The sequence below is a fragment of the Eumetopias jubatus genome, unplaced genomic scaffold (assembly GCF_037043125.1).
Source record: "Eumetopias jubatus isolate StellerSeaLion01/CBP00866 unplaced genomic scaffold, mEumJub1_p1.0 scaffold_16, whole genome shotgun sequence".
NCBI classification, from domain to species: Eukaryota; Metazoa; Chordata; class Mammalia; order Carnivora; family Otariidae; genus Eumetopias; species Eumetopias jubatus.
This window is the reverse complement of record NW_028274822.1, coordinates 81,037,285-81,063,260: the sequence shown is the minus strand read 5'-3', so window position 1 is coordinate 81,063,260 and position 25,976 is coordinate 81,037,285. Positions and strand designations below refer to the sequence as shown.

At 36.0% G+C, this 25,976-nt stretch overlaps 1 protein-coding gene across 2 annotated transcripts in view; it reads right to left on the bottom strand.

Moving 5' to 3' along the window:
- The window catches only part of MED13L (mediator complex subunit 13L), a 301,400-nt gene that overhangs the window by 146,450 nt on the left and 128,974 nt on the right, over positions 1-25,976 (bottom strand). For both annotated transcript variants that reach the window (XM_028116491.2, XM_028116492.2), the window contains exon 3: positions 4,340-4,424. In XM_028116491.2, the coding sequence (XP_027972292.1) occupies positions 4,340-4,424 (85 nt within the window). The remainder of the gene's footprint in view (positions 1-4,339; positions 4,425-25,976) is intronic.

Below are 25,976 nucleotides of genomic sequence, written 5' to 3'. Positions count from 1 at the left end.
ATAAAGATATGTAATATTACAGCCAGATATGTTAGCTTCTAACTGACACCCTGAAGGAAAATGCTCTTGGGTAAGCACCAGTGAGGTTTTGGTTTTCTTAATGAACAGATGACACTGGCTAGACCTATACAGTGCAGTGTATGCAAATACTGGAGAGCTATAGGAGGAATAAGTAAATGAAAGATAAAATGTTTAAAGTCCTATTACCTTAGAATTTAAAATATTCTACACACATCAATATAGTATTATCTCAGCACCAATCAATAGCAATAAAAATGAAATTATCTTATTCTGTGCGAAGTTCACAATGTTATCTTAATTTCTATAGCAAAATTATTTTTAATAAACCACTGCAGTAACTCATCATTCTGTATACACTAGCAACTGCTGCCTCATGGAGAAAAAAAAATCAATTTATATGACTCCTACTTAGCTGTGAGAGCCTCTCAAGGTGGTTAATGGAATTCCCTTTTAATTAAGCAAATCCAATATGCTTAAAAATACAAAAAGCAGAAATAATAAATCATTAGTATAAGCTTTGTTACTATGCGAACTAGGAAAATAATAGTTTGGGAAGCACAAACACCCTGCAGCTGATACATTCCTTGATGATCTGCTACAATAACCTCAATTCTGGCTTTCATGCTAGAACCTCAAAACACCCTCAATGGGAAACCCAGTTATCTTTCTGAATAGGAATGGAAAGGTGTGACAGAAAATTGCCAGGTCAAAAATAAGATAGTAATCTGTATTTCAATAAATTTAGGATGGTTTTACAGCCAATGGTCTAAGCTAGGGACAAACAAAAGGGCAAGCATATGTTGGCCAACCCAGTCTCTGGTGACAGTGAATAAAGAGAGCTATAAACAACCGTTTAAAATGATTCCTCGTTTCATCTCAATCATACAACACAGCTACTTAAAGTTTGGTGAAAAGAGAGTATTATTTTGAAAGACAAAGGAATTATTACAATTTTTCAAAAAAAAATCTCAACTTGTCCATTCTAACTATAGTAAGGGAGCTAAATAGCTTGATTACTTATTTTCTAAAAGAAATACGATTTCAGGGGTGCCTGAGTGGCTCAGATGGTTAAGCGTCCACCTTCGGCTCAGGTTATGATCCCAGGGTCCTGGGATCGAGCCCCATATCGGGTTCCCTGCTCAGTGGGGAGCCTTCTTCTCTCTCTGCCTCTCTCTCTCTCTCTCTCTGACTCTCATGAATGAATAAAACACTTAAAAAAAAAAAGAAATACGATTTCAAAATAAAGCTTGTAAGAGGATTCAAATCAAAGTATGCAAAATAATAAATTTATGGGTAAAGGAATTAACAATTCTTGAACAGTAACAATAGGTCAAGTATTATGCAGCACCTATCATATACATTATGTAACAAAAACTCAAGGTGCACAGTATAGTATACTTAATTTAAAGGTGTTTACTAAGGCTTAGTGAGGTTAGGGGAAGTGTCCAAGTAAAAGACTGTGAAATCAAACCAAGGTCTAACCCAAAGTTCTTTAGAACTATCTGAAGCTTTATTACATGACATATTGCATATGTCACAATTAACTTTCTTATCAAATAATAACTTAACCTGAACTTCAGGGGTTTAAAGATTCTGTTTGTTCATTTGTTTGTTTAATTGAGAGAGAGCGCACACGCATGTATGTGCGCTCCCATGAGCAGAGGGAGAAGCAGACTCCCTCCTGAGCAGGGAGCTGGTCATGGGGCTCGATCCCAGGACCCTGGGATCACGACCTGAGCCAAAGACAGATGCTCAACCAACTGAGCCACCCTGGCACCCCTGAACTTCAGTTTTTATCACAAATTTGGAATTCATGAGCAAAGAATAAATGAATTTTCTGCATTTTTCTTCTCTCCCAGTTTTTCTGTTCTTCTCATTTTCTCCCATTTAAAACACAAAAGACTGAAAAGAATACAGTTTAACCACAAATTAATATTTTTTCTGAAAAAAATAATATGAAAAACACAGTGAGCTATTTTTTAAAATACGTGTTTTATTCCACATACATTACAAATTTTCATCAAAGACTGTTTAGGGGTGCCTGGCTGCCTCAGTTGGTTAAACGTCTGCTTGCCTTTGGCTCAGGCCATGATCCCAGGATCCTGGGATTGAACCCCACATTGGGCTACCTGCTCAACGGAGAGCCTGCTTCTCCCTCTCCCTCTGCTGTTCCCCCTGCTTGTGTGCTCTTCTTTCCCTCCCTCTCTCTCTGTCAAGTAAATAAAATCTAAAAAAAAAAAAAAAAAAGACTGTTTAAAAGTGCATTAATTATTATACAGATAATAAGAGCTTTGTTGGATTGGATTATAGAAACAGTCAAGGTTCCACATTTTCCTGAAGGCACTTTGTGTGTACTTTGTTTTGTTTTGTAGTGGGAGAGAGAATTATCAAATATTTGAATTGTTTAAGAGTACTCAACTCTCAAGGGTGCCTGGGTGGCTCAGTTGGTTAAGCGACTGCCTTCGGCTCAGGTCATGATCCTGGAGTCCCGGGATCGAGTCCCACATCGGGCTCCCTGCTCAGCAGGAAGTCTGCTTCTCCCTCTGACCCTCTCCCCTCTCATGCTCTCTCTCTACCTCATTCTCTCTCTCAAATAAATAAATAAAATCTTTAAAAAAAAAAAAGAGTACTCAACTCTCAAAATCAATGCTTCTAAAATATACTGCCTTAGTAACAGATGGGTGGCCTCTAGGTCCACTCCAAAGCACAGAGGTGGGAACTGGAGTTCAGAAAGAAAAAGATAAATTTGGTGGGAACAGTCTTTCTGAGTGAATTAAATGGTGACAACTTATCAACTGCAGCTTAGGTTCCCTAAGCATTGACACTGTAGTGACATCACCATAACCAAGAGCTTGGATAAAAACTAAAGAGTACCAGAATGTTCTTTCAGCTTGATCACCTGAAAGTACCAAATAAAGACCCAAAAAGAGAAGTGAAAAAAGTTCTTCCCACAGAAGTTCTTAATTAACCCATTCTTTCTCATCTGTTTTTCCCCTTAAAACACTATCCGTGCCAGGAGCATACCGTTATGCCATAAAGTAAGGGGGCACCAGAACAATAACGACAGGTCAAAAGGCTGCACAAGCCGGCGTGAGGGGCTTTCCCTGGCCGAACCTGGAAGAACTTATGCATCAAAATAAATGATGGTACTAATGAATTACAATTCATTGAATAAAACAGAAATCCATTTCTCCAAATTTATATAGCTAAAAAGATTAAGGGAGATTAAAAACACACATATATGTGTACATACGAGAAAATGAAAAACTCTTCCTTACAAAAAGAATGTCAAACAATGAAAGTAGAAAGAATGGTGACATTTGAAAATTAACATTACAGCCAGAACTCTACTAACTGATTTAGACAATAGAAAGTAAAACACATGAGTCAAAATGTGATAACAGGATAATTACACAATCTCATTGTATCTGGCCACAAATTACTTAATAATTACACAGACAGAATTAACAAAGGTCACAGTTAACAAGTACTTATTAATTTACAGTGTAGAAATCTGACAGAACACCACCTCAAACAAGTGATCAACAATGTTAATATCAATGACACAGAAATTCAGGCCTCCTGCTTTGATACACTGAGAAGGATACATCATCACTTTTATGGTATTACTACAAAGTGCATAACCTAAATCTAGTCATGAGGAAACTACCTCAAATTGAGGGACATTATATAAAACATATGGCCGGAACTCATTCAAAATGTCAATGTCAAGAAAGAAAAAGAAAGGCTAAGAAATACTTCCAGACTTAAAAGAGACATGAAAACTAAAATGTATGATTATGGATTGGATCTTGGGGGAAAAGGGTTTAAGATATCAAGGATATAACTGGGACAACGATGACATCTGAGCTTAACTACAGATTAGATAATGGCATTTTATCAATGTTAGATTTCCTAATTTTCATAATTACACAGTGCTTACATGAGAGGCTACCCCTGTCCTTAGGAAATGTTCACCTAAACAGTTAGGGGTTAAAGAAAGAACAATCTCAAGTGTGCAAATGACTCTTGAGTGGCTCAGGAAATAACTTTTAAATACACGTTAGTAGTAAAGGGGCAAGCAATCACACAAACTACAAAGCAAACTGGGCAAAAGAAAAACTACTGGCGAATCTGAATAAAAGGATATATGAAGATCTTTGTGCTATTCCTGAAACTTCCCTAAGGTTGAAATTATATCAATATAAAAGGAGTGAGACCAGATGTCAAAGCATTTTGAGAATTACAGGACAACCTGGGAATAGCCAGCATTACACCTGAGTGTCTCAAAACAACCGTGAGGCTGGTCCTCGCTTACCTTTCCAACAGATTGTGGATCGCTTTGAAGAGCAGTGTCCGACATTCATAGGAAAGGCCATTTTCCCAGAGTCCTTCCTCCACAACTGAAAAGAGCAAAACAAAACAAAACAAAACAATGAACCAGTAAGAAAGGCGTCCAGATAAAAATTAACTTTCAAAACATTTTTCTAAAGGAAAGTTGATGAATTCATTGAAATGAATTATCTCACACTGGAACTGGAGAAAGAAAGTTAAATACTTGCCCAAAGTCATAAAATACCTATGTACAGAAGGAAATAACATGTTTCAATTTTAAAGTCTTCAGAATATAAGCATGGTACAAACTCTGTGTGATGAAAGTCTTTCCAACCCGATTCTTCAAAATTTGAAATCATCTGAAATTCTCAAATTAATCTTTCTACCGAATAGTGCCACAAAGACAAATTTTGTTAAAATTCTATTTAAAGATCGCAAAATGTCACAAACTGATGCTAAGGTTAGCATCTGTATTTTTAGAGGAAAAACTAAAAGGAAAAAATACTCAAAAATGTCAGTTATTCAAATTTCCTTAAATGTTCTAAAGGCAGTATCTCAACAGGATTTTAAGGACATGATTTTAGGGAAAATGCCAGGAAATTAAATCTTAATATAAAATCAAATTTATTTCCTAAACTCTTAATTTCATTAATGTTTGACATTTTGGGAAATACTGTATTTGCCTTGGAAATAAAACGTAACACTAAGCCACAAGTAACTCTGACACCAAGAAAATCCAACAGACTAATAATGAATGCCCCACGCATTCCCAACATTCTTTTCATATATAAAAGGATATAAAACACCCTAGAGAAGACAGCTAATTTCCTTTTAAATTATATTAGTTCAGTTCAAGATAGCAAAAAATTGGAAGAATGGAAACGACATTTGCAGAATATTTTCTTTCCCTTTTACTTGTTATCTTGACAAAAGCTCTTACCAGAGAAAATTTTGACAGAATTAAAACACATGTTAAATCCACAATGCATTTGTAATAGTTTTACTACACCAAAAGACATCTCAAAATGCATCTCCATATTCTCCAAACATACAGAATTAGAAAAAGTGTATTTACATTCATGGGTTTTATCTATAGGACTTTTTTCAAATGATAAAACTGGATAATTTTATTCTTGGTATGTCAGATAGGTTTTTTATTTTCCTGCCTATGTGACTTAACCATGATTTACCAAATTTTCCCCAAAGCAACCTCTGTCAGAAACATTTTATTATTTATCACTAAAGAAATGGAAATAAAGTACAGCAAATAAACAAACATTCCTGCTAGCAACAGACTGCCTCTGTTCAAGACAAAACCACCACAAGTTTTCTACAGTCCTCTGAAGGTGTCATGAATCTGTGTTCTCACACATTTATCTTCTAGACAGAGCTTTACCTGGGTGAGAAAGAGAGCTAACATTTCAATAAAATGAACACCCCATATTAATTTGCTTTTCCTTCCTAATGTGTCTCACTGACTGTAAGACACCATCAATTTTAAGAAGCACAATTTTTTTATACATCACTGAAGGTGAAGGGGTAGAAGTAAGCTGCCAATTAAACTATAACATGGCTCTTATAATTTAGAATTTTTAATCTGCAATTATTTAAAGAGCTCTTTTATATTTATTGACATGTTTTTCTTTTAAGTTTTATTTATTTGAGAGAGAGAGTGTGCGCGCACAAGTCAACAAGAAGGACAGAGAGAGAGGAAAAGAAAAGCAGAGAAGCAGACTTCCTGCTGAGCACAGGGCCCAATGCTGAGCTGGATCCCATGATCCTGAAATCAAAGCCAGGAGTGGAAGGCTTAACTGAATGAGCCACCCAGGCGCCCTACTGACATGTTTTTCAAATATCATTACTGTACATACTAAAACAGATAATATAAGCACCCCCCCACAAAAAGCTTAAAAATTCCAGGGGTGCCTGGGTGGCACAGTCCTTAAGCATCTGCCTTTGGCTCAGGTCATGATCCCAGGTCCTGGGATCGAGCCCCGCATCAGGATCCTTGCTCTGCGGGAAGCCGGCTTCTCCCTCTCCCACTCCCCCTGCTTGTGTTCCCTCTCTCGCTGTGCCTGTCAAATCAATAAATGAAATCTTAAAAAAAAAAATAAAGTCAATTCTTCTAAAATGAATCTAGAGAGTCAACTCAATTACAATCAAAAATCTCTGCAGGATTTTCTATAGAAAGAGAAAAATTGCATTTATATGACAAAGCAAAGGAACTAGAATACCCAAAATAATGTGGTAAAAGAAAAATATAGCTAGGAGATTTACACCATCTGATTTCCAGATTTACTACAGAACTAGAATTGACAAGATAGTGTGGTACTAGAAATAGGATAGACATACAGATCAACAACAGAACAGAGTCCACAAATAGACCCACAAACATATGGTCAATCGACTTCCAAAAAAGGTGCAAAGGTAATTCAGTGGAGAAATTAACAGTCTTTTCAACAAAGGGTGCTGAAATAAATGAATATCCCCATGCAAAAAAAAAAAAAAAAATGAGCTTCAAATCATAGGTCCCACCATATAGAAAAATAAACCCCAAAATGCAAAACCTAAAACTATAAAATTTCAAAAACATAAGAGAAACTTTATATAAGCTTAGATTAGCAAAAATTTCTTAGATATGACACCAAGAGCATGATCCATAATGAAAAATTGTTCAATAAGGCTTCATCAAAATGAAGAACTCTGCTCTTCAAAAAATCATGGAAAAGTTATGTTCAGCTATGGAGAAGACAAGCCACAGATGAGGGATAAGCAGTTACAAATCACATGTCTGACAAGAGCTTGTATTTACAATATGATACCCTTTAAAAATCTCAAAATTCAACCCCAAGGTAAAAAAAACATTTTAGATAATAGCCAATAGATTTGAACAAATCCTTCACCAAAGAAGATACATAAATGGTAAATAAAAACATGAAGAGATGCTCAAAACATCACCAGTCATTAAGGAGATGCAAATTAAAATCACAGTTATCATCCATTAGAATGGCTTAAAAGAAAAACTGAAAATACTAAGAGCTAGTGAGCATATAGAGTAATTGTAATGGTCATGTACTGCTGATAGGAATGCAAAAATAGTACAGCCACTTTGGAAAAGCTGACTTTGTCAATTTTTTCTGAAGTTAAACATACACTTGTCATGCAGCCCAGCAATATCCATCATGCGTGCGTGCATGTGTGTGTGTGTGTGTGTGTGTGTGTGTGTGTGTTCAAGTAGAATAAGAACTTGTGTCCACATGAAAAACTGTAGCAAATATTTATAGCTGGTTTGTTGCTGCTGTTATTGTTTTTCCAAAAATGTCAGGAACTGGAAACCACCCAAAAGTCCCTCAACTGGGGAAAGAACAAACAGTAGACGATCCATACACTGGGATACTATTCAGAAATAAAAGGCGCCTGGGTAGCTCCCTCAGTTAAGTGGCCGGCTTTTGATTTCAGCTCAGGTCATGATATCAGGGTCTTGGGATTAGCCCTGCATAGGGCTCTGTGCTCAGCAAGGAGTCGGCTTGAAGATTCTCTCTCTACCTCTCTCCCTCTGTCCCTACCCTGGCTCACATGTCCATGAGCACTTTCGCTCTCTCTCAAATAAATAAATCTAAGAGAGAAAGAAAGAGAGAGAGAAACAGAAAAAGAGAGAAAGGAATTAAAGGAACTGATACACTCAAAACATGGATGAATGTCATGCTAACTGAAAAAAGCCATCATACTCAAAAAGCCACAATGCTTTGATTCATTCATACGGCATGCTTGCAAAGGCAAATTTAAGGTAATATAAACTGTTCAACGGATTCCCATTCCCATCCCTGGAATGGGAGTGGTTGATAACAAAGGGACATGGAAAATTTGGGGAATCATGGAACTGTTCTACATCTTGATTATGGTGATGGTTATACATAACTGTGTACATTTGGCAAAACTTACATAACTACAGACTAAAAAACACTAAAACTTACAATCATTTACTGCTTTACATAAACTCATTTTACTATTAGACACAGCTTCTGAACCTACGCCATTATGAATATACTTACATTGATTTTTTTTATATTTTTTAGTGTTGAAAATGAGAACACGATATGAATCAGAAGGATTCCTACTCTAAACCTATGTACACTGAACATGATTGTTTTTATCCAAATGATATGGTTTTTTTGGTTAACCTTCATTCACAAATTATTAAAAGCAAAAAAAAAAAAACGCAAAAAAAGTTTCACCCACAAGAGACTACAGACTAAAGTGGTCCACCCTTAGAATACAATATACTACAAACTGTATTAAGTAATTTGTGTTAAATACTGCAAATACAAAGAGAACAAAAATTTCTCTAAAACACTTCTCAAAAAATGTTTAAATACTGAAAGTTTGAAAATTACCTTTATATTAATATTACTTTTATATGTTAATTCTCGTATCTTCCTTTATATTATATAAATTTATATAAAGTTTAGGCACCAATTTAATAGAATACTGGGAAGAAAGTAGTAACACAAAGTAAAACAAATCAGACTACATTAAGCTCTTTGTTTAAGTATACTAAAGCTTAAGAAACAGAAAATTATAAATTATCCTATAAGCTAACCAGTAAAATTTAAAATATAAGTCAGCAGAGGTAATTTACAAGGGCATAGTATTTGGACTTCAAATGAACACCTAAATTTCATCTTACATACTAAAAATTCAAGAGCAGTCAATAATTTATTGAAGTCAACAACTGTAATCAAGGATAACCCCTCTACTAAAAAATATCAATTAGGCCATGCATTTAAGGATAATGTATTATTTTGCTACCCTTTTAAATTTACTGTTTTTATATAGCAAGCATACTTGTGGAAAGGAACAAAAGTCAGACCAAACTTTCTTATCTACTTCATGTGCAAAACTTCCAGAAATACAAGAGCAGTGGATTGTTTCAATGAATCTCTAAAATGTAAGTTAAATCTAGAACAGCATTTTTGGAATCTAATAAATATTTGGCCAACACACACTGGCCCACAGTTCTTGGCTATGTTATTATGCCTCAAGCACCAGGCTAGAAATTAGGAATGCTCTCAAAAAGCTAACAGAGATTTTGAAAAACACTGTAAGGCAACAATAACTTCAAATCCTTTGCAGTACAGTTATCAAACGGCTCAGTTGGTTAAGCGACTGCCTTCGGCTCAGGTCATGATCCTGGAGTCCCGGGATCCAGTCCCGCATCGGGCTCCCTGCTCGGCGAGGGGCCTGCTTCTCCCTCTGACCCTCCCCGCTCTCATGTACTCTCTCTCTCATTCTCACTCTCTCAAAATAAATAAATAAATCTTTTAAAAAAAAATTAAAAGTTTTTTATTTTAAAATAACAGTAAGATAAAATAACTTATAGTCAAGGCTGATTTTCTACCTAGGAAACAATCCTTCTCAGTTTCTGAGGCTTTATTCTATGTGCCAAGCTTTGAATCGAGCACTACCTATAAATGGGGGATGGGGAGAACATTTTCACCACAATGCCATGATACAGAGTAAAGGACATTTGGCATTCACTTTAGCCACTCAGTATCTGACTTCTTCCTATCACTGGGAATTGCCTATTTCGTAAGTTCTCCTGGGTGTCAAATATGGCGACCCCTAACAGGAGCTGAAACAGATGCTCTCTTCCATCCTCTCCTGCAAAAGGGACAAGGACATCTATGCTAAAGTCCACTAGATGCTCCTGCACCACACCTTTGACTCTGGATCTAGTGACACAGAAGAGAGCAGACACAGATATTTCTGTCACCACTAGAAAGAGAAGTTGTAAGATCAAGTTTCTGGTGCTAAAGCAGCAGAGGTACTGCAGCATCTAGTGCTCAGTGGTGATAGCACTAGTATTCTCATCAAACCAATTCTGCAGCACTAATCCTAAGACTGACAAATAGCTCTGCAAACACTCAATATTCTTTTAATCAACTCCTTTTTTTAGTTTGCAACTAAGAATTCTGACCAATACAGTTTATTCTAATCTCCATTTTATAAATAAGAAAACTAAGGCTTACAGATCTTAAACTTGCCCAAGGTCATACAACTAGTAAATCCAAGAATCTAGAGTCGTTTATAGCTATATTCAGAAGCTGACACAATCAAATGTATTTTATATCTACTTTTTATAAACAGTAAATATACAAATTATCCCATTAATTAAACTCCACAAGGGGAAGCAATTTATTTTCATAGTTGCAGTGATATCTGTAAACATGTGTTGTGTTGTGACCTAATATTATATGTGCAGATACCTTTCAAATTTCATTGGATTTAGCTTCAATCTAAAATCTCCTTATATCCAGTTAAGAGGATTAGTGGCAAAGCTGAGATTCAAGTCCAAGTTTTCTGACTCTAACACCCATGCTCCTTCCACTATACCACACTTCTCCATAGGGTTAGGGTCACATTAACCCATCCCATCTGCCTCTTTTATTCTTAATGCTAGCTACAAAGGCAACCTTCAACACTGAAGTCAAATTTCCTTTTGGATCCACAATTTGCACCTTAAATTAATGTTTTCTAAATAACTGCAAGTAATTTTTTCAAAGGTAAAACAAAACTGAAATTGCTTCTGTAATCTATTTATACAATTCCATGATAAAATCAGAGAAAATCACATTTTAGCTTTTTTAAACTATTTTTTTCTGAAACACCTTCCTCCCAAAGTGAAATTTAAACTAACATTCCATTTGCTTAATATTTAGATTCTTCTGAAAGTAAGGGGGTGTGGGGGAGAGCCATGGACCAGGTACTAGTTAGTTTAAATTAAGTTTCTGTAAATGAAGGGAGATGCATTCAATATTTAATTCTCTATCTCCCTTCTAAGGTGGACTGAGAAGAAAAGCAACCACCAAGAAATTTATAAGAAAGCCTGCAGGTGGCTGGAACACATCTTTATGAAACCTACAATCTCCCCAGGGTATACTGTCTCCATCTTTAAAATTAAGAAAAGCCTTTCTAATTCTTCTGATCTTTCCAGTTTACATTTAAACACTCATTAATTCTTTAAGAATACAAAGTAGCAATAAGACTATCTCTATAGACGACTATTTATAAATCTACTTAGATGTAATGAAGAATTTTTCTAAAAGTTTGTTAGTCTCTGAAAAGAAAGCACCAAAAGACCTAAAACATGTATACAATAAATGAGTGGCAAGATTCAACCAAAACAAAGAATTCCTGAATTAAAACATTCTCCTGTTGTTATGTGGTCTATTACAGCCAAGCTAAAACAGAAAAATAAAACTAAGTAGTACCACAGCTGCCTATTTACAAAGAAAAACTATTTTGGCACTAAGTTATCTCACTTAAGTTGTAAAAGCTATAATCAGAATTTGTTTAAATTGCTGTTATTCAACATTTTTTAATATAGTAATCCTCATAATCAAATATTTAAACTGCAAAAGTACTACATAAATGTTTTTCTTTGAGCAGGAGACAGTGTTTTAGAAAGGAAAATTTAAACAGTAGTAATTACCACTCAGTGCCCAAATAATTTTTCAAAATCCTCACAAATTGTAATGTAACTTCTTTCAACTTTAAGAAACATGGCTCCTTGCAGAATTAATAAGCTTCTTTGAAAGAAAAACCATATAAAAGGTTCAGGAAAAAAGTCAATATGGCAAAATATCAAAGCAGCATATACTTCAATGATTTTGTGTTTCCCAGCAGAGATCTTGGAAAGATATCCCTTCCAATTCAACAAATGAAACTGACATACTTTACTTGAAGGGGTAAAAGTGGGAGGAGGGAGAATGGAATCGGGTAGGGAGGAGCATAAAAATTGTGAAACCTTGAAGAAATTCAAGCTCATGCTTTTAGAATTTAGGTCACCCTGCCTTACACAGTTTAAAAGTAGAATTACTTTCAAAGAATACATATTTCCTCTGAGCTATGATACATATTTCCTTTTAATGTATCATATTGCAGCAATAGCTGAAATGAACGTCTAGACATCAAAAACACTTCTTACTCCCACCTACTGCTTTTTTACCTCAGGCATCAAAACTAATGAAACCTATTATCCAGAACATTGAGTTCAGTAACCACATTGGCCTTTGCAAATATTGGAGGGGGGAGGGGCACTTTCAGGGATGGGACCATTAAAATTACTGAAAATCAAATTTTGCTCCAAACTCCAGAAATACAAATAGTTTAAAGCAAGAAACATGAAACAAGGAGATTACTTCCCAGGTAGATTTCAGTGACAAACTGCTAAAGATAGCAGGGCTCTGAATGCAGGATTTATAATTTACCCACTGCCTTTGTTTTCTATCTGATCTGCAGTTTATAAAGCATACTAGTTTTTTTAACTGCTTTATTTTTTTAACTGCTTTAAATTGTTAAATCCCCTATCTAACAATTGCATAAGCAGATAGCATAATGAAACATTTATCAATTTAATTTTATGGGTTGCATCAAATGAAATGCTTTAAAGAAACAGAGAGAGAATTTTGAAGTACCTTTCTTGAAATTGACACAAAAAAACTGAGTAACAAAGTAGCATAATGCTACATTAATTCTGAAAATAGCATTACACCCATAAAAAATCCAATTACATACAACACGATTGATCACAGTTATGCTGCCATCGATTGCCTTGTAAAATCTATATTTAAAGTCATTAATAACTAAATGGACTTATTACTTATATCAAATTCAACCTACTTAGAGCTCTGATTTCATTGAATTACTTGTGGGTGTAGAATATTTGGTATCACTTAACAAACCTATACTGAAAATGGATTTTAACTTTCCCAATGTCAATTAATCAATTAAATAAGAATTAGGATAGAAGATATAGATCAAGATACTCCATTTGTTTTGACCTATTTGTAACTTTACATAATTATGAATATTGTTAATATTTTGTTTTGACCTATTTGTAACTTTAAATAATTACGAATATTGTTAATATTCATCGGACTGAAGCACAGCTGTGATTCAAAATTCTAATTTTTTTAAGTTTGAATAGTTGACAATGTTACATTAGTTTCAAGTGTACAACATACTGATTCAATTTCTCTATGTTATGCTATGTTCACAAGTGTAGCTGCCATCTGTGATTCAAAATTTTAATAGTATAATGTTTTACTAAGGAATCTCTAACAGCATGAGTTCTCTGCCAGTTGCAGGATAACCAGAATTTTAATGACAGTTTCTACACAGCATTACAGCAGTTGAGACATGACCCAAGTTAGCATTTCAATGGATCACAGGACTCCATGTAAAGCTACTAAACTTTAAATTGAAGGAGACCATAAAACTAAATTTCTAGATAAATTGAACAAGACCTTCAAAAGACAACTGCAACAGAAAACAGTCAGGCTGCAATGTTTCTTTAATAGCTACACAGTGGAAAAAAAATCTTGCACAATGGCTGTTACTGACTTCTAAGAACCAAACTTGCCTCCATTTGCTACCCCTTTCAGAGATTTTTAAAAATAATTATTACTTTTTTACCCTTTAAAGCTATCAGTGTGCTCTTAATTTTGTTATATAATACACATAAACAAAGGCCTGAAGGACAGCCATCAAAATTAAGTTATCTTTGGTTGCTAGATTATTTTCTTCTGTACCACTCTGTGCTTAAAATAGATTTTTTTTAAATAAGGCTATTATTTATTGAACAGCTATATGCTTTAAAAAAAAAAAAAGCTACATGCTCAGAAATTACAAGAAAGATCAACATTCTTAGAACAGGAGCCACCACAAGATAGAATTAAATTTTGAGAAAGAAATCCAGATATGCAGTTCAGTTAGAACATTTAGTTTAAATCATTAATACTACAAAATAAACATTTTATAAACTTAAATACACACACACACACACACACACACACAGAGCTACTAAAATTCTGACAGGGCAAGTCCCCAAATTGCCTTTTACACTAAAGCTCAAACAGTTGTCTGTCACTGCTATTACAGTGAGTAATCCTTGCAGCTGTAACTGTTTGAAATGCAGCTGTCTGGTTGGCATTCTCTCCCAACCCCCACTCACCCAGCATTTCTGTTCTTGCTACAATAATCTTAAAGAGCATTTTACAGGAGGCTTAGCCCTGGCTGAGGGCACTCTTCGGCGTGACCGAGAGAACATGGAAACACGATTCATTAGACACGCCTGGAGTGATAACAATGGTGCTGCTTCTTGCTGCCTTTCATTTCGTACATCAGGCTGAGACTAATGCATTCTCGTTACACAACAAGCACATTTACAGACAGGAAAAAACTGTAATCACCTTTGATTAAGAGACAGCATATTTTTCCTATATGAGCTGCCAGCCATACTGACATAGTAATTATTTTTTAACTGACAGGTTAAAATAGCAAATGTAGCAAAAATAACATCTGCCCAAAGAGAGAGAGAGAAAGAAGGGGGGTAGAGGGGAATACTCCACACACAAAGGTTTCTCTAGACCAGGCTCCGTGCCATACCCTTGAGACCTGGTGGGTACTTAGGCCTGTATTGAGCTAGACAGTCTATGGCAAATACAACAGAACCTTACCAAGCAATCTCATTCTACATATCCAATTCTTTGAAGGCAAAAAATACAGAATTTTTTTTTGTCATCTTAACTGTAATTATTATTGACCTACCTTCCTTTCATTCCTTTCACCACAGAACCACAGAATTCAACAGCAATATTAACCCTCTTCTCTTTTTCCATTATCCTACCTTTACTACAAAATAACTTGTTCTCTTGACTTTCTCCATTACGTAGTTTTACTACAAAGTAATTTGTTTCCCTTTACATAAAGCACTAGGCCAAAACAAAAAGCCTGCTTTCTAAGTAAAACAGTTAAAAAAAAAAACCCACAAATGTATTCTTAAAAACAAGAATGCAGAATAATTATTTTATATCTTTTTATCATTTCCCCAGCTCATCAATCACTGCACTTAGCAAAGGTTTGAATTATAGATATAAAAGCCCTCAATTTAAAAAGTGCTCAACATCGCTCGGCATCAGGGAAATCCAAATCAAAACCTCAATGAGATACCACCTCACACCAGTCAGAATGGCTAGAATTAACAAGTCAGGAAACGAGAGATGCTGGTGGTGATGTGGAGAAAGGGAAACCCTCCTACACTGTTGGTGGGAATGCAAGCTGGTGCAACCACTCTGGAAAACAGTATGGAGGTTCCTCAAACAGTTGAAAATAGAGCTACCATACGATCCAGCAATTGCACTACTGGGTATTTACCCCAAAGATACAAATGTAGGGATCCGAAGGGGTATGTGCACCCCAATGTTTATAGCAGCAATGTCCACAATAGCCAAACTGTGGAAAGAGCCAAGATGTCCATCGACAGATGAATGGATAAAGAAGATGTGGTATATATATATACAATGGAATATTATGCAGCCATAAAAAGGAATGAGATCTTGCCATTTGCAACAACATGGATGGAACTGGAGGGTGTTATGCTGAGTGAAATAAGTCAATCAGAGAAAGACATGTATCATATGACCTCGCTGATATGAGGAATTTTTAACCTTGGGAAACAAACTGAGGGTTGCTGGAGTGGTGGGGGGTGGGAGGGATGGGGTGGCTGGGTGATAGACATTGGGGAGGGTATGTGCTATGGTGAGCACTGTGAATTGTGCAAGACTGTTGAATCACAGATCAGTACTTCTGAAACAAATAATGCAATATATGTTAAGAAAAAAAAAAGAAGATAGCAGGAGGGGAAGAATGAAGGGGAGCAAGTCGGAGGGGGAGACGAACCATGAGAGACGATGGACTCTGAAAAACAAACTGAGGTTTCTAGAGGGGAGGGGGTTGGGGGGATGGGTTAGCCTGGTGATGGGTATTAAAGAGGGCACGTTCTGCGTGGAGCACTGGGTGTTATGCACAAACAATGAAATCATGGAACACTACATCAAAAACTAATGATGTATGGTGATTAACATAACAATAAAAAATTAAAAATAAAATACAATAAAAGCCCTCAATTTAAATGGAAAAAAAAGTCATAGGCCATATTATATTGAAATATATAAAGTTAATTTTCTTATAGGATTTTGAAAAGTGAACCACTTCTCCACATTCCCACACAACTGCAGTCTTTTGTGGGTTTATGTATATAGGTTGCTGGGTTATTGTTAATGGGGAGTTAGGTGGTTAACAGAAGAAATATATATTAACCAGGAATTGAAAAGATTACGGTTAAACCAAATTACTGCAAAGTATTTTCTCAAGGTTAGTGGATTCTGTATAATTATTTTTTTACATGGTTAGCCTCTTAAGCTTTCTATAACACTATTTTACAATTAAGAATGTGCTAGAAAACTAGCAAAACAATTTATATGTGTTAAAATCTGTAACTAATGAAACAAAAATAAGCAAAGAGAAAAAGTTAAGCGTGGTTCACAAAACTTTGAGAACTAAAATAGCTTTTAAAAAAAAGTTATGTAGCACAAATAAGTTTTTGTAAAACAGCAAAATGCTTGAGCAATTTTTAGCTGCTGGATTTTATCTGACCTGTGGTACCACACCAGGTTAGAAACTAGGAAATCTGCAGCCTATCTTTAATGTGTGTATAAGTGGGTCACTAAGCTCTGATGTGCATTTAAACACTGTATGTTTGGAAGAGAAATCTGACACGCACCACATTTTAAGTTTAAAATTTTTATCATCTGGAACAGAGGATAACATCTATACTATTTCTACTCTGTAAGTGTCCAAGTCTCCTTTGTCATGACTCCCCCAAAACTAATCAAACCACTTCCATGACTGCTCCGTCTGTCTTCTGTTTGGGAGATATATAATTAATGATCAATATCAAACATGTCACTACAAAATTTTTTATTAAAAATTTCAATTTAATTGAATTCTTAGTAATGAGAACATTTTGCATTAACAAACGACTTGGTTTACATATGAATTTCCATTATATTAACCTGGTTCTTAGAAGAATCTTAAAAGCCAGAATGTATAATTCTCCCCTCAAGTCTTCAAAATTAATTTATGCTTTTTTAATTCAAAAACAACCTACTGGAAAGCAATAAAAGTTCCTCAAAACTTTAAACTGAAACATATCCAGGAAAAAGCTGTCTTTATCCAAAACTTTTAACAAGCTAAGCAGTTTCCAACTAATAAGCCAAAAATTTATAAATGACCTAAATATTCCAACATGGCCAACATTTTCACTTTATGTAGGTAGTTCAACACTACAAGATTCCTTTGCAGTAATATGATTCAATTATGAAATCTGAATGCACTTTGGGAAATGGAGATCAGTTGTTCACACAGTGGTGTGAATGAGTTTAATCCTATTTTCTTTCTAAACTTAGCCAGAATGGCATTTTGACTGAAGGCTAAGGTGACCCAGTAACTCTGGATAAAGAACAACATGGGGCGGGGAAGGGCTGAGTAGGTTCAGTACCATGCCCAGCAGTGGTTTTCTCCCTGGGGTCCTAGGAGTACTATGTCCTGTGGAAGAGCCCCCGCAAGTCTCTGGCCCTTTCCAAAATCTCTACATGGCTATGAGTATTGCTGCAGTTTTTATCCATTGTAAATAATTAAATTCTACAGAGGCTTCATTCAAAAACATAAACAAATACGATGAATTTGTAAAGAAGACAGAACTTGCAAACCACTCAGAAAAAGGAATAAAGAGAACCAGAAGCCCAGAAAGCCTGGGTAACTCTGCTAACAGTTCCCTGGCTCTGCTGCTTCTTTCATAGTTCATCTCTACTCTCTCTGTTCTTTCCAGCTCTCAAACTGCAGAATTCTAATGAAGTGCACTAGAATGTGGGAAAGCCTTCCAAGATAGATTGTGAAAATTTCAAAAATTCATAGAATTAATTCCTAGCCAATCTACTCCTCATCACAAAACCCAGAACCCAAATCAACACTAGAGTTAAGCATTACAGGTAAAATCAGCCTTTTACAGGTTAGCCTTAGAATTTACTCACCAGTTAAGAATAGGTTTTTCATGGGGGGGTGGAGGGGGATACATATTTTCCAAATAATTAACTTATAAATTACCTTTTGGAACACACAATATTAATACTTAGTCAACTGGTGTTTGCCCATGTTGATTCTCCTTTCCACAATTTAAAAAACAGCTATTAAAAATTGTAACAATTAAAAGCTGCTTTAATTAGCATTTGCCACTTAAGGGAAAAGGAGAGTTATTTGAGAGTAAAGGAGTAACTCAGAAAGCCTCTGTGGTACCTGTAATATTTCTTGAGAGCTATACATTAGATGTTTGTTGTAAAATAATTATTTATTGGGGCGCCTGGGTAGCTCAGTCGTTAAGCATCTGCCTTCGGCTCAGGTCATGATCTCAGGGTCCTGGGATCAAGCCCTGAGTCGGGCTCCCTGCTCAGCGGGAAGCCTGCTTCTCCCTCTCCCACTCCCCCTGCTTGTGTTCCCTCTCTTGCTGTCTCTCTCTCTGTCAAATAAATAAATAAAATCTAAAAAAATAATAAAAATTAAAAAATAAAATAAGTATTTATTTTGTATGCAATTCTCTATTACCGCTCACAATTTTAAAGCCTGTTTTTAACTGTGCTTCAAAAACAAAAACTACATATGGAATAATATAAGGTTAAAAGTTCAATTATACATACCATGATCACAACTTTTTTTTTTCCATGACCACAACTTTTAAGATGCATGTTCAAATATCTTATAATGGAATGAACAAAAATTATAATTGCTGTAAATTTTTATCCAAGCTTTTTATACCACATTTTAAATATAAGTACCCAGGGGCGCCTGGGTGGCTCATTCATTAAGCGTCTGCCTTCAGCTCAGGTCATGATCCCAGGGTCCTGGGATGAAGTCGGGCATCGGGCTCCCTGCTCAGCGGGAAGCCTGCTTCTCCCTCTCCCACTCCCCCTGCTTGTGTCCCCTCTCTCACTATGTCTCTCCCTGTCAAATAAATAAAATCTTTTAAAAATAAAGTGCTGTATTTAGCCTTAAAATGACAATGAATACCCTAACTAAACTCTGCATATTTTCTAAAAACAGTATTACCCCTAACAATGACTTAGCAACTCAAACGTTTATCAGAAAATAAAGAAAACAGCCTTAAGACAAAATGCCGTAAACTTGAAACAGATGTTGTTTGGACAGAAGGTATACATATTAACACCCTGTAAAGTACAGATACCATAGTTGAGTTTCTTTTACACTCCAGATTCTTCAAGAAGCAAAAGCTTGTTAACAGTTCTCACTGCTTTCACTCCCGGCACCCTGAGACTACTCTCCATGAGAGAGCCAAAGGGATCTTTTCAAAACATAAATCAAGCCATAGCATTCTTCTGCTGAAAATTCTACTCCAATGGCTTCACACGACATTAATGACCGATTTAAGGTCCTTAATGCCTTGTTGCAAGGTCCCACCTGATCACATCTCCAGTGATCTCTTCCATCCCCCACTGGTTTTCCAGTTTCAACAGCACTGGCCCTCTGTCTCCTTCTCCAACAAAGTGAGCTCAAGGTCTTCGCCCTTATTTCCCCTGTGTCTGTCTGGCTGGTGTATTCTCAGGTCTCAACTCTAAGGTCATGTCCCAGCGGCTTTCCCTAACTACTCCTGTATCTGAAGTACCCCTTTCCCAGCCGCTCATTTTCTCTCAGCTGCTTTGTACAACATGACCATGAGAAGCTCTTCACTCACACACAAGAATGCCACCTCCATGCACACAAGGGCAATGTCAATACTTGGCATGCTCACTATACTGCACAGAACCTTCCACAAAGAAAAACACTGTGACCTCAAGAAAGTGGAGCAAAAGACAACCTACTACCCAAAGACAATGTTACTCAACTTTTCAGACATGAATATTAAACATGACAAAGCAGCATGGTATTAGGGATGAGTCTAAGAATTTTGACACTACATAAAATAGCAAAACAAACTCTTTCTATAAAAGGCTTAGTTTTTTTTCCTACTTATGATTTAAGGAACATTGTACACATCCTCAGAGTTGTGATTTTATTGTTTCCATGGAAACCAAACAGGGTCATAATTAAAGCACAACAACATTTCTATAGAAACATGTATAAATGAAAGATGTGATAAAATAATATCTTATTTGAACCTATGATAATTAGCAAGATTACAATGAATAATGAGAAGGATTCTTGAGGGTAAAATCAAGAAAACTATATTAACTTAAAACACTTTATAATAATGACAATAAACTATCACAATTTAAAGCAGTTACTAGTGAGTCTCCCACCAGTTTTGTGTGTTAAAATCAGACGGTTCTAAATTATAAAACTTCTATCCTAAAAAGCAGAAATTAGAATATATCCTAACATTCAGAAATAGAGCTCTTTGTTTTTTCTAGGCATACGTGATTTTAGTTATCAACTTTACAGGTTATTGCTATTATTACTTATGAGGCCTCTTTCACTAAGAATTCACAATGTCCTCTAATTTCTAATGACTGTCATGTTCATCAAATTTAGAACAACAAAATAAAGTTACATAATAACGGAGCGACATTAAATTTTTAAATTTTAATTATATATTGATATAATTGTACGTATAACAAATGTGTTACTTGTTCCATTCTATAAAGTCCTTATGTAATTATCTGAAGCCACATCTATGAAGGCCAGGAGAACCTTTTTGCAAAAAACATTCTGCAGAAAACTAACGTAGAATCATTTCTGTGTACGTTTTAGCAATTTCGTATGATTTTCGTTCCTGGATTCTCAACTATCTCTGGCTTATTCACGGAAATCAAATTTTTGTGATCCTTTCTCAAAATTTTCTAAAAGTGAATTTATGTTTTTAATCAAGTATAACTTAAACATATGAAAATCAATGATAAATTCTCAATTTAAGACACAATATTTAAAAGATATATTTTATCTATTTCAGGATAACCCAAATATACTCTGAGCTAGATTAGTGAAAACCCCATTTTCAGCAGAGATGCTTAAAAATGAAGGTGAATAGAGAAGAAACTGAAACACAATGGCTCTTTTAAACTGACCAGACAACTATTCACTATTCATTTTCATTTTGTATCCTTTAGTCTGGAAAAAGCAAGGCCCCTTCTAATTTTCAATTAGGCATATGCTGTCCTGTTTAATTTTTTCTCTAACCATTTTGCCCTTTTGAAGGTGAACTTAAATTAAGTCAAAGACATATAATACACAGACAGTAATCTGGAAATGGATTTTTGCCGCCCCAAACCAGACATTATGCCTTGCCAAGGGAGAAAGTCTGTATAAATAAGACTATTCACAAAATAGGAAGCATCAGCACATGTCCATTTACCTTCAGGGTAGTCACCAAAACTTGAAAGCACCATTAAGCACAGCATCAATGCTTTTGTCTAAAAGATCTCAGAGACGAGAAATGATCTTGGTAGCATAAATATCTATGATTTTCCAGGAAACAAACAGGTTTCTTAGACTCATAAGAAACTGCCTACACATTTCTTATTAACTATGAAAATCACCTCCGCATTTGAAGGTATCATACTTTTATACATTTAAGAAAAAAAATTCTTGGCCGCATTGGAATAACATAAAAATTGTTTTATACTTACTTTACTTTAGTTCAGGTTAAGAACAACTGTTTTTAAAAATAAAAGACTCCAGATTGCGCAGTTTCAATTCTCCACTGCTCATTTTCTATGACAATCTGACCAAGAATTTCCCTGGGGAAAAGGGGAGATGATATTCTGAAACCTCGTTCTCAGAGAAATAAATCTTTGATAACATGTCCAGTTTTTCTGGAAATATTAATGAAAAGAAATGATATCATAAACTGAAAGTCAATTTTAGAAATGAGCAAGTCAAGCTCGTCAAAAGGCCAGAAAGGACTTTCTGGAAAGAATGATAAGCATCTTGGAATCTCACTACTTCTCTCACACACTGAGCTCCAATCTGCAGCCGTTTCCCTGTGAGCCAATGCACTTGATGGGTGTGATAACAGATGGATCATTGTATCTGCCAACTTCCTGTGATGTACTGTATGGGGACTGATAATTTAGTGACTACAGAAGTCCTACAACAGACAATGCAAGCAATCCTGGCATTCAGTAAGTAGCTGCATGCAGTTCTTTGACAGTCTGTAGGTGTTGAATATATGCGGATTATTGTACAGTGTAAGCTCTCTGCAAGTATCTATACCACTTTCAAAAAAAGAAAGAAATTAAAAACTGGGCAAGCTAAGAACTAAACAGAAAAACAGCAAAGAACAAGTATATCTTATCTTTAAGGTGGCTTTTTTTTTTTTTACTTAAAAACACATGAAGGGGCGCCTCGGTGGCTCAGTCATTAAGCATCTGCCTTCTGCTCAGGTCATGATCCCAGGGTCCTGGGATCAAGCCCCACATCGGGCTCTCTGCTTGGCGGGAAGCCTGCTTCTCCCTTTCACACTCCTCCTGCTTGTGTTCCCTCTCTCACTGTGTCTCTTTCTGTCAAACAAATAAAATCTTTAAAAACAAACAAATATGAAAAATATATACTGCTCAAAGGTCTTATCACAGTTTCATGACCAGGTTAACTAGAAATAAACACGTACATAGCCATTATGGGCTTGGTTTTCAAATTGCACAACCTGTCAATAGCGACATTTTGGGTGAAATAATTCTTTGTTCTAGGGGAGCTGTCTTGTGCATAAAAGGATGTTTAGTAGCATCCCTGGCCTCTACCCAATTAGATGCCAGGAGCACCCTACCCTCAGTGGTGACAACCAAAAAATATATCCAAACACTGCCAAATGTCCTCTGGGGAACAAAATCCGCATCCCCCCACACACCCCTAGTTAAGAATCACTGACGAAGACAGTCTAGAATTGTACTCTTCCAATTCTAATGTTTACTTTGGAGGAGAGAGAAAGACTATAAGGAAAGGGAATGTTTATTTAAGGAACTATACACAAAATAACCAAATAGAATCTATATTGTGTGGACGAGTTAAGTACGTATTACTAAAAAGAGGAATGTCCATTTAAAGACTGAGTGAATGAATTGTTCATCAACTGCGCAGGAAACTGGAAAAGCAACTTCTGTTAACAAATGTAAGAAGTGTGCTTAATTCTTTCTGCAAGTCAGAAAAAAATTCATAGCTTTACTACAATACTGAGTACAAATAAGACCGATGATACTTCCTTAACAAATCCCCATCAAATGAACCCTGCATTATGCTGGGCACTGATTTTACAGAACTGTCAACTTTAACAGATGCTTAGAGATGAAACTCTCTAGGTTTTAGGTTCTAGTTAAAAAAAAAAAATTCTTATTTATGCATGTACTCGTAAATGTGTGTGCCTGTATACACTCAAAATCGCAATGCAATCACATTTTAGAAATCTCAGTACCAAATTAAGTATGGCCATGTTATTTTACTTGCGTATCACTGGGCCCTGCCAAATTTACTCAAGTTCTTGGCCATTTCTGCAGTAACTATAATGTAATGCCACTCTCTAAGTCTAAAGTACAAGATCTCTTTTTAAGAACTTGTTTTAGGATACTCTACAATATTAGCACTTGTAATAAATGTCCTATAATCAAATTAAGTATGCTATTTGTTCATGGAAATGTGGTTCTCTTTCTTCTCATTTCTCTCTGCCTGCTCTTTTTGCAATTTTGATACCTGCCAATCCTGAGTTATACGGTGGGAGGAGAGAGAGGAGGAAAAATCAGAGTGGGGGGAAAAAAGTTCAACAGTACATGCAGCAGTTACAATTCTTCAATTAGGAAAAATTAAAACTAGAAGGTTCCTGAAAACCATGAGTAAATTTCATTTACTAATGATAATAATACAGGCATAAAGAGAAGAATCCTTGGCAATTGGACAGAAGGAACATGGGTGAAAGGGCAAAATTTCCCCCAACCAGAAGAGGCCATCAGCACTACTAAACAAAACCAGACCCAATTTATGGCAGGCCCCACAGTGTTTACTCTTCTTCCTATACTTCTTTCTCTTCTTTACCACATGAGCAGCCTTTATTTTCAAATTCCCAAGGAACATCCATAAAACCTAGCACTTTATCCTGCAATATTCATCCTGTCAGTCAAAAATGCCGGAAGTCCAATCCTGGCCTCCCCTCTCCTCCCGCCTGCAGGACTCCTAAATGCAAAGGCTCAACCTAAACAAGAATGGAAATAGAAACTTCTAACAATCTGAAAACTGCCTGTGTGTGAAGAAGAGCTAGATCCAGCATGACTGTAGGTCAAGCTGGTACAACAACTCAAGCTGTGCTCAAACACTGGCCTTAAAAGCTTCTGGGACCATGGTGATTGGTCTAATTAGAGATCTCTGGATATAGACAGACAAGCTCTGCAGGCCACAGCTCATCCCATTTGACACAGTCCGTTTTCCAAGGATGGCGCTGCCACAACACATGCCATCCTACATGTTCTTTTTATATTATGACCTTGTCACTCTTCCTAACAAGTGGCAGGGTCTATATCCCCTTCCTTGAATCTAAGTAGCTCTTTGTGACTGCCTCAACAAACAAAATTTGACCAGAGTGATGCTATGCCAGTCTCCAGGTTCAAAGTTTCAGGAACTGACAGTCTCCACACCCTGCCTCTTGGAACATTCATTTCTGGAATCCAACCATCATGTTATGAAGAAACCCAACCCATATGGAAAGGCCACATGTGGTTGTTCAGTCAACTATCTCAGCGAGGTCCCGCCAACACCTAGCATCAACCACCAGCTATGTGAGTAAAGACATATTCTAGAGAATATGAGGGCCTAGCCATAGAGTTACTCCCAGTCTTGAAGTCTTTCTGGAGGAGCCCTGAGACATGCAGGAGCACAAACTAGTAATCTCTGCTATGTCTGAAGTTCTGACCCACAGGGTCCATGGGCATAAAAAAACAGCTGTTTTTTTGCCACTAAGTAACTCATCCAGTGTAACCACTGTCCCAGGTAGAGCAGACTCAGTAGCTCTTTCACTAAAACAAAACCATTAAAGTACTTCACACTAGTTTTGCTGTAACATAATCTGGATGATCCATTATTGGGTAAGAAATCATTGGGTGGAAGTGTATACTGACAGTGGAAAGGCTGAATTTTAAAGGTAAATGATTTCATTACTAAGCGCAATATAAACAAAGATAGATACAGGGAAATGAAATGGCAAATTCATAATTTACAACATTACATATTAATATAGGAAATTTTTATGAGAAATATTATGCTGTAACAGGATACTAGGATGGTCTTAGCTCTAACACAAACTGGCTATGTGGCTTTTAATTCACATATTTATCCATTCTGCCAAGTATTTACTGAGTGGTTATGATGTGCTAAGCACTACTCCAGGAGCTAAAAATTCAACAGCCATCATAGCAGAGGGGTTCCCTATTTTCACAAAACTTTCATTGTAGTGGGGAGAGGCAGATTAAAATAATAATTTCTATCAAATTATTCCAATCCATATTAAGTGCTATAAATGACTACTGAAGGCCAATGGAGATAGGGGTTGAGATGCTACTTCATATGAGATAATATGGCAGTTTTAAAACATGACCCTAAATTTTTTGACAGTCCTCCCACTGAGTGGTAGGGTCTATATCATATCTTCCCCTTGAAGCGAGGATTTGTGACTGTATCAACCAATGAGCATGGTGAAAATGAAGCCATGTGTTCTCTAAGGTTCAGCAATATAA